A 10,178-nucleotide genomic window follows, 5' to 3' on the forward strand; every position below is an offset into this window, starting at 1 on the left:
CTTACTGTGGTCAAATTTCATGAATAAAGATTATTAATAAAACATTTTACTTAAAGATTCTTACACAAATTCTTTGGAGATATTCAAGCCTAGTCTTTTTTTTTTTTTTTTTTTATGATTTCAATTCATAAATCAGCTTAAAATTCCAATTTGCTCTCATTCTTCCTGCATTGGGCTCCTCCTAGCAGAGTGTCCAGTCATTCCTCAGCTCTTTCCAGCCAGTAGAATGGGAGCATTCCTTTTGTATGAGTTTTGTACTTGAGACTATCATTCAGTAAATAAAACTGTTTAATGAGGGTGTTTAGCTTTCTCTCTCTCTCTCTCTCACACACACACTCTCTCTCTCTTTAATTAATGGAAAAGAAAATGTAAAAGTGTTTGAGGTCATGAAGGCAGAAGAAACTAGAAACATGAAGCCTAGGATCTTAGGCTCCAGCTCAGCCTAGTATGGGGGTTTGCTTATCTGATCTTCGGGCTGCAAACCTGGGGGCGGAGTTCAAATTCCTCTTTGCATATGGGGCATGGCTGCATAGAGTCCCCCTGCAGGATGGATCTCTGTTTCACTTTTTCCCATTCATCTGAAGATAGTAGCGGTGGTGGAGGTTCAAACAGGCCCAGCTTCTGTGCTAAAGTTAAAACAATATGAAATAGAAGTTGCAATATATTCAGAATGTAGCACTCACCTATTGTTTAAACATTATTCTGTAAAAAAATTTGAAAGCAAAACATACTGCACACTTCTGCCATCTATGGAAAACTTCTTCCATGGTGCATAGAAATCAATGGTAATGATATCTTTCATTCGTGTTTTATGCTCTTATTTAGGAAGAATTCCCTACCCCTATTTCATGTTCATAGTATCCTCTACAGTAGATAGGACTGCTATCCAATTTTCAGGAAGAGAATTTGAAGAATACTAGGTTTTCACACGTATTGGCCAAAGCGTCTCACTTGTCACCCAATTTATCTTTCAGCCTTCAGTGTTGTCTTCTTCCAGCCTTTTTTTTTTTTTTTTTTTGGGCCACCAGTGACCTTCACAGAATGAGTATCAATCAAGTTCTTCCCTTGCTAAAAATTCTTACGACATAATTATTGTCAGGATCGATTCCTCACCTCAGTAATATTTGAGAGCCCACCACGTGTCCCCTCTGGATCAAGAAAGGAGCGCACATTCCAGTGGGAGCTGCTGCAGCTGGAGAGCAGTGCTGGCGGGGGAGCCCTGGTGTCATGTCCCCCCCACCCAACAAATGAAGGAATGGGTAAAGCACCACCCTGTGGGCTCTCTTCAGATAGAAAGTGAAGTGTTACATCTACAAAACAAGAACAGGAAGCTGTACCAGGAATAATCAGAGTACAAAAAAGAACTCTTAAAAATAAAAAATCTTTTGTAGAAATGTGAAAGTCAACCCAAAGACTGGAAGAGGAAGGTTGAGGTAATCTCAAAGGAAGTAGAGGAGATAAAGCAGGAGACAGAAGATAAGAAGATTAAAGGACCAGTCTAGGAGGTTAGACATCTGAAAGACAGATATCCCATAGAGAAAACAAAATTGAGAGTAAAGATCTTCAAATAGACTAAATTATTTTCCAGAAGAGGACACAAGATTCTAGTTTGAGAGGCCCCAGGAAAGCCCAGAACGAAGGATTCACACCAAATCCTGCCCTATGATACTTCACAGCTGTAGGCACAAAAAGCAGATCTCAGAGTCTGTGGGAGGGAAGGAGGGAGAGGGAGAGGGAGAGGGAGAGGGAGAGGGAGAGGGAGAGGGAGAGAGAGAGAGAGAGAGAGAGAGAGAGAGAGAAGGAGAAAGAACAAGTGTCAAAAAGGACCAGGAACATAACTCTGGGAAATGAACAAGGGATAATGGAAGATGTGGGTGGGGGGTTAGGGTGACTGTGATGGGCACTGAGGGGGGCACTTGGCGGGATCAGCACTGGGTGTTATGCTATATGTTGGCAAATTGAACTCCAATAAAAAAATTAAAAAAGCAAAAGCAAAAAACGGGTCAGGAGTTACCTCCAGCAACACAGACATGAGAAGACAAGTCTTTTAAAATTCTGAGAAAGACTCCCATGTTGAAATTCTTTATTAGCTATCAATGGACTGTGAGAGAATAAAGGGATCCTTGTGTTTATAAGCTTGTACACTAGTCTTTTAGGTGCTCTTTCCCAGGAAGCTGCTGGAGGAGCAGCTTCACCCCCAATGAGGGTATAAACTGAGAAGGAGAAGCCATGCGATCAGGGAGAGAGGATCTGATGCAAGAGAACCAAAGGGAATCAGCCTGCAGGGTGATGCTGAGAAGACATCCCAGGCTGACGGCTCTGTACCAGCCCCAAAGAGCAACTGGTCCAGATGAAGCAGAGTGATGGAAGGTTCTAGAAGGAATGTCTCCACAAAGATAAAATCAAAAGATCACCCTCTGTATTTTAATGTAAGGAAAGACTATACTTTTGGGGAATGAATTTTGAGTCTTTTCCTGCCAGTTTTAAGACATATTACAAAACTTGGCAAAAGCAAAAGGTAGTGTTGCTGGTCAACAAAGAAGGGCTAGATAATGGTTTGAGGGAAGAATCTAATGTAAATTTTTATATCAATTGATTTTGCCAGTACTGTATGCAAAGTAAACTGTGACGAGGTTGAAATGTGAAAGGTAAAACACCTAAAGATAAAGAAAATGTGGGAAAATCTTTGTGATCTCAGAATGGGTAAGGATTTCTTAAATCACCCAAGCATAAACAATAAAGAGAAACTGATGGATTTAACAGTAATCAAAATGAAGATTTCATTCAATATAAAATAACAGAAAATTAAAAGACGGTGCCAGAGTGAGATCTTCTCATCAACAAGGGGTTAATATATGGAGTACATAAGGAACTCCAGAAAATCAGCAAGAAAAGACCAGAGTGCAATTTGAATAGTATGGAAAATAATGAAGAGCATATGGTTCAACACTTATTGGTGACCAATATACAGAATAGTCAAAAAAATTTTTTCATAAGAACTCCTGGAAGATAGCTCATTTATTCTCCTTTTTAACCTGACTTATTTTCCAAATTGGGAAGCCCTTCCTGATGTCTAATGTAAACCTTCCCTCCTAAAATGACTTGATCATCTCCCACAAATTATATATATATATATATATATATATATATATATATATATATATATATACACACACAAGATATTCACTACATGGCTGTATAACAACACTCCATGCCTCTGCCTGTTCTTGAGCTATTGCCATTTCCTAGAACACCACCAGCTCTGTCTGCGGGTCCTTGGGAAGTAATGAGTGTCCACTGGCCTTGCGGTACCAGCAGGTTCCCTGCAGGCTTCCAGCACCGCCTCCATCCATCACACTTGCTCGAGGGCACATCACCCCCAGACAAACCTATTTTCCATACCCAGCATCATTTAAAAATCTTTCCTATTTCTAAATTTACAGTTTAAAATAATTTGAGACTTGCAAAAGGTTGTGAAACCCAGGATAAAAAATCTTCATGTGCCTTTTACCCAGTTTCCCCAGATGTTAATATTTTACATAGCCTCAGTGATCAAAATGAGGAAATTAATGTTGATCCAACACTGCCAATTAATCTGTATTCCTTACTCGATTTCATTCTCATCTCAAGTTCTTTTTCTGGATCCAGATTACACACTGCACTCAGTGGTCATGTCCCCTTCGCCTCTCATATCTAGGACGGTTTCTCAGTCTTAATTTGTTTTTCTTGACTTGACACTTTTTGAAGAGTACTGGTCAGGAACCATGTAGAACATAGGTGGGTCTGGTGTTTCCTCTTAAATTCAGATGTGCATTTTGGCAAGATTTACACAGAGGGGATGCTGCATGGGATCGGGGGCATGTTGGTGTGTATCCCTTTGGTGATGGCATCACTTGGTCAGGGTGCTGCCAGCACAATGTCACCAAGATGAGGCTGCAGCATGTTCCTCTGTGGTGGATGGGCACACCGTGAAGCTGTGTCCACATTCTGTGTCTCAGCACCATTCCCCAGGGTCTCAGCATCCAGTGATGCCTATTCTTACTGTGCTGTTGGCCGCATGGTGGTTTTTCTATTTCTGGCCCCTGTCTATATATTTATGAGTTGTCATTCTACTGCAAGAAAGAGCTTTTTCTTTTCCATTATTGACTGATTTCTACCAGTGTGGATTAGTAAATATTGATTGTATTCTACTACTTTTATTTATTCTATATAGTACTGTCTTTTTTTCTTGCTCATAATGTCTCCATCAGCATTTTAAAACTGTAGTACAAACATTCCATCTGAAAGATTATAAATTAGAAGTTTCTGTTCCAGAAAAATTCGTATTATCTCAATTAGACTCCTCAGTTCTAATAAGCCAAAATATAAATGACAAGACTAACTTACCTAAAGTTAATGGTGGTGGTTTTGGATCAAGAACATATTCTTTTTCTGGATCTTCCACTTTAGGGTCTTGTAGAGTTGTTTTAAGTCCAGTATCTATTATTGCTTTTGTATTTCCTTTTAGAGATTTGGATCTGCTCTCTCTCTTTTGTGCCTTTGTCTTAGAATGATCTGTTGTTGAAAGATTTCGAAGTTGAAGATCATGTAAAATGTGATCTTGTAAAGCAACTGCAGTGACTGCTAAGTTACCTCGTTTAGATGAATGACCCTAAAAAGTAGTGGGGGGGAAAGCCTTATATTTAGAACATTACATAATATCATCTGGAAGAAAACAGGCTTTAATACTTAATTTGGGGGGGGCATACTAGACCAAATCTAATGGTGAAGAATGCTTGGCCCACGTTACCTAACTGCAGGAAAGCCCAGTCTCATCATTTATGTTGGTGACAGAGTAATATCTTTTCATTTAATTACTAAGGTCTTAAATATAATATGAATTAATTCATTATGACCTATAAAAGCCGTGCATGCCTGACTACATTCTGTTTCACTATAATTAGACTCTAGGCAAATCTTGCTTCTGTAATATGAACGGAATCTTGCATTTAAGTACATGCTTTTTTGATGGAAACTTACACAGAATAAAACTGCTGGCACCTATGACATGCTTGCGGTTGGTACTATGGCAGATAGTTCCTCATGGGAGCGAGGTTTGTAACTATATTCTTATATTTTCAAACATCTGAGTTAAAATATATTCATGAGTAAAACTTTTTTTTAAAGATTTTATTTATTCATGAGAGACACACAGAGAGAGGCAGAGACATGCACAGAGGGAGAAGCAGGCTCCCTGTGGGGAGCTCAGGATCACGCCCTGAGCAGAAGGCAGATGCTTGATCACTGAGCCACCCAGGTGTCCCTAAAACAGTGCTTTAAAACAGGATTCTGTACCTTATTTTTTGACATGCCGAGTCAGAAAAACTTGCTGCTTGGCGATATCAAGTTATATCATCATATCATATTCCTTTAATTCTTCCACTGTAAAAACATGATCAACAGAAAGCCAAAGTTGGTGTGGATGTAAACATCTCTTACAAAGTCTATGGGAAGATAGGTTTGAGCGTCTGGTTGATATGGGAGTGCCTATGCGAGCACAGCATTAGGCTATGCACTGTGATTCTGCTGGGATTCCAGCCAGTCATGACTGAGCCCTGGTCTCCAATCTCCAGCTGGAGGGAGCATATGAATATGAATGAGAACAGTCCACTGCCCAGTACAATACTGTACATAAGTACAACAAAATTTCAGACTGAAAAGATCAGAGAATAGTAAGTGAAATACCTCTTTTTTTTTTCTTCTAAGATTTTATTTGAATGAGCGAGAACATGCAGAGAGAGAGAGAGAGAGAGGAAGCAGCAGATGCCCCACCGAGCAAGAAGTTCCATCCCAGGACCCTGGGATCATGACTGAGCTGAAGGCAGACACTTCACCTACTGAGCCACCCAGGTGCCCCAGTAAGTGAAATGCCTCCTAAAGAGAGAACATTTAAACTGAGATTTTCAGGACAGACAAGAAGGAAGTGAACACACTACACTACCGTACAAGGGGAGCAAAGGCACTCAGGGACTGGGCAGGTGGTTATAATTTAGGAGCGAAAGGGAACAATGAATATACTGGATGCAAGGGGAGCAAGACTGCCTTCAGCCTGTCCCCATCGCAGAGCTGTGGAGTATGGGGAGCACACTTGCCCTCCCATCTGGGTCTAGTTGTTTGCTGTTCCAGGTACCTCACCTTAAACAGGTATAGTAACACACAGCTTACAAGGTTACCTTTAGGATTATGTGAGCCCCACCCCCCCTTTGTAAAGTATCTGAATTGGACCTTTCATGCAGAAGGTACTCTGTAAATGGATATTTTGCTCCAATTCCCTGTGAAACTGGTGGGAGAATCTGAATTGGTCTATTTAGTTTTTTAGGCAAGGGTGTAGTTTCTGAAGACAAGGGCCCAAAATATACAGAATGGGGAGAAACAGTAAGTGATTAAGGTAATGTAGGAATGGGCCTAATTTTAAGGCTTGAAAGGAATGAATCCAAACTATGCATCTAAGGACCAACACTTGCTACACCTCAGTTCGCAGCGTAGCAGTGAGGACCGTGGAAACAGCTGTGAGGTCTCCAGGGCTGGACAGCTGCTAAGACGTCCGGGAACCAGGTGGTGGTGCGGCCTGCACGCTCGGGCTCCCCTTCGGTGCTGGTCTCAGGACACACGACAGAGCTTCTGTGCAGTGCTTCCTCAGGTCAGGTCATCAGGCAGTGTGGACCACAGCAGCGGGTGGTTGGGGTGGTGTGGACCGCAACAGCGGGTCGTGGGTCGGTGTGGACCACAGCAGCGGGTGGTTGGGGTGGTGTGGACCGCAACAGCGGGTCGTGGGTCGGTGTGGACCACAGCAGCGGGAGAAGGCATGCAGTGCTGTGGATGCCTCCCAGAACCTTGTCGGCGCGGAGCCTACACCGCACTGATCCCTGCAGCTGCAGGTGTGGACAGGTGCCCGTGCTGGGAGCCCCCTCCGTGTCCGGGTTAGAACTGCAGGGAGGTCTGCCCGTCTCCGTCCCGCGGTCCCTGCATCTCAGGACCGGGAGCCCCTCGGGTCAGGGGAGGCCCACACCCGGAGGGCAGGAAGAGCCAGAGTGGGCGGGAGCACTCATCCTCCGTTCCGTCCACCCGACAGGCCCTGCCCGGCGGCCGCCTGCTAACGCAGAGCCGTGCGGACCCCGGACAGCGGGACACGCCGCGCGAGCGGGCACTGCGGCCCCGGCCCCGGCCCCCGGTCGCTGGGACCCCCTACCTGCGGGCTCCGCTCCCCCTCGGTGACGGGCGGCGTCGCCCTCCCCGCAGCGGTCACGAGGGCGCTGAGTGCGGGGGACCGGGACCTGGGCTGCCCCGCAGGCTCCCCGCCGCGCCTCCCGCGGGCCACGACCTCCAGCGCCGCGCCGCTCGCCGTTGCCCAGCAACCCGGCGCGCATGCTCAACGGCCCCGCCCGCGCCCCGCGCCCCGCGCCGAGCTCGAGGGCCGGCGGCGACCCAGCCGCACTGCGCATGCTCGCCGGCTCTGTCCTGCGCACACGGCCGGCCGGTCCGCGGCCCGCTCGGCTTCCGGCCCCGCCCCGCGCAGGCCGCAGTGCGCAGGCTCGCGGCGGGCGCTGCGGGGCTCGGCGGGCTTCCCGCGGCCTGGCGGGGCTCAGCCGCGTTTGCCTTAAGTCTCTACGCTGCGTCCGGTGACATGGGTGTCGGTTCTTGATACGCCGACGACCTGTGCGTTCTTGCCGTCTCCCCGTGGCTTGGGAAGCTGTCGGGGCGCCGCGGTGCGGGTGCGGTGTCTTACGGGGCGGACAGAACTCGGGGGTGACCCGGGGCCCCCGACCCGCTGCGCCAGCCCCCAGCACGGCTGCAGCCCCGGAACTCGGGGGTGACCGGGGTCCCCACCTGGCCTCCCTCCGACCCCCTGCGCCAGCCCCCAGCACGCCTGCAGCCCCGGAACTCGGGGGAGACCGGGGTCCCCACCTGGCCTCCCCCCGACCCGCTGCGCCAGCCTCCAGCACGCCTGCAGCCCCGGAACTCGGGGGAGACCGGGGTCCCCACCTGGCCTCCCCCCGACCCGCTGCGCCAGCCCCCAGCACGCCTGCAGCCCCGGAACTCGGGGGTGACCGGGGTCCCCACCTGGCCTCCCCCCGACCCGCTGCGCCAGCCTCCAGCACGCCTGCAGCCCCGGAACTCGGGGGTGACCGGGGGTCCCCACCTGACCTCCCCGCGACCCGCTGTGCCAGCCCCCAGCACGGCTGCAGCCCCGGAACTCGGGGGTGACCGGGGGTCCCCACCTGACCTCCCCGCGACCCGCTGCGCCAGCGCCCAGCACGGCTGCAGCCCCGGAACTCGGGGGTGACCGGGGGTCCCCACCTGGCCTCCCCCCGACCCCCTGCGCCAGCCCCCAGCACGGCTGCAGCCCCGGAACTCGGGGGTGACCGGGGGTCCCCACCTGACCTCCCCGCGACCCGCTGCGCCAGCCCCCAGCACGGCTGCAGCCCCGGAACTCGAGGGAGACCGGGGTCCCCACCTGGCCTCCCCCCGACCCGCTGGGCCAGCCCCCAGCACGGCTGCAGCCCCGGAACTCGGGGGAGACCGGGGTCCCCACCTGGCCTCCCTCCGACCCGCTGGGCCAGCCTCCTGCACCTCTCAATTATCTGTCCACAGATCATTTAGACTCTTGGCCCTGGGCTGGAAACTCGCCCAGCTCACTTGATTCCCCTTTCCTCGAGGATACCATTCAGGTGCCCAGAACCATTGTGTCATATGTTGTGTCTGATCTTTTACTTGTTGGAGGTAAGAGCTTAAATCTGGTCCTTAAACCCCCATCATGACCAGAAGCAGAAATGAGTAGAAGTTCATCTTTTTTTTTTTTTTTTTTAATGACAGTGACTCAGTTGTGTTATTTAAACTCATGATTGGACTTTTATTGAAATAAAGTTCAGCTGAAAGTATGAAAAAAATACACAATGTGAATAGTATCTTGCCCCCCCCCCCTTTTTTTTACTTCTCTGAAAACGGATCTAAAGAGGTTACCAAGTTGATTAGAAATTGGTCATTGATCATGAAAAGACCTAAAAGAAAATGTTTGTCATGACTTTGGAATAAATAGTATTCTGTGAAACAAGATGATCTGAAGTTCCACTTCAGATAATTGTGTTTTTTTTTTTTTTTTTTTTTTTTTTTTTAGTGGAATTAAGTTTTCTAAGCTGGCCACTCCTGTTTGGAAGTTTTTAAAATAGACTAAAGCTAACATTTTTTTTTTTTTTTTTTTAAAGCTAACATTTTTTGATAAGCCAAATTAAATTCATAATTAAGTTAAATTTTTTTTTTTTTTTTTTTTTTTTTAATGATAGTCACTGAGAGAGAGAGAGAGGCAGAGACACAGGCAGAGGAAGAAGCAGGCTCCATGCACCGGAAGCCCGATGTGGGATTCGATCCCGGGTCTCCAGGATCGCGCTCTGGGCCAAAGGCAGGCGCCAAACCGCTGCGCCACCCAGGGATCCCCCATAATTAAGTTAATTTTAAGTGATTTAATCTTCCACGTAGTTTAAACTTTTACAACAGATACTGTAATTTTGATAAATGTTTTGGTGGTGTTGGATCTAGAACATTAGGTAGGGGTCTCTCTGCAGTCCTGAGAGTTTTTCATTCATGACTGTTAGGACTGGGAGGGAAAGCTTTAGGTTTAGGTAGGTAGACCTGAGTTCAAATCTAGACTGACTTTATAGGTGTCTGAATTTGGCAAGTTCATTTTCTGAAACTCAGTGTCTCTTATACATACAGGGGGCATTTGCTACCACTCCTCTCAGTATCTGCCAGCACTTCAGCACTAGCCCTGGGGATTCATTGGTCCTGGGGTGGAACATATGCCTGAGCTAGTCGGAAAATCGGTGTCCTGGCCACAGTGACGTAGCTGGGATGGGCATATGACTGAGCTAGGCCAGTCGGGTTGACTCAGTATTTTTGTGGGAGCTACTGGAAAACTTTTTTTAAGTTTTATTTATTCATGAGTGACACACACATGCAGAGGGAGAGAGAGGCAGAGACACAGGCAGAGGGAGAAGCAGGCTCCATGCAGGAAACCCGATGTGGGACTTGATCCCAGGACTCCAGGATCATGCCCTGGGCCTAAGGCAGGCGGTCAACCGCTGAGCCACCAGGAATCCCTGGAAAATTCTTTTAATTCTTCCTACTGATGTAGAAATAAGAGA

General features: G+C 47.5%; 1 protein-coding gene across 6 annotated transcripts in view; it reads right to left on the minus strand.

The window, feature by feature from the left end:
* The window catches only part of RNF32 (ring finger protein 32), a 61,286-nt gene extending 53,881 nt beyond the window's left edge, over positions 1 to 7,405 (minus strand). For 5 of the 6 annotated variants that reach the window (XM_072776835.1, XM_072776834.1, XM_072776832.1 and 2 more), the window contains exons 1-4: positions 7,229 to 7,405; positions 5,335 to 5,421; positions 4,387 to 4,651; positions 484 to 626 (exon numbers count right to left, since the gene is read on the minus strand). In XM_072776835.1, coding sequence (XP_072632936.1) covers positions 484 to 626; positions 4,387 to 4,651; positions 5,335 to 5,349 — 423 coding nt within the window. In that variant the 5' untranslated portion in view covers positions 5,350 to 5,421; positions 7,229 to 7,405. Of the gene's footprint in view, positions 1 to 483; positions 627 to 4,386; positions 4,652 to 5,334; positions 5,422 to 6,506; positions 7,160 to 7,228 lie in introns of those variants that run through there. The other variant, XM_072776833.1, reaches the window with a different exon arrangement.
* Positions 7,406 to 10,178: the final 2,773 nt, after the last annotated feature.

Source organism: Canis lupus, chromosome 15 (assembly GCF_048164855.1).
Source record: "Canis lupus baileyi chromosome 15, mCanLup2.hap1, whole genome shotgun sequence".
In the NCBI taxonomy this organism is placed as follows: Eukaryota; Metazoa; Chordata; class Mammalia; order Carnivora; family Canidae; genus Canis; species Canis lupus.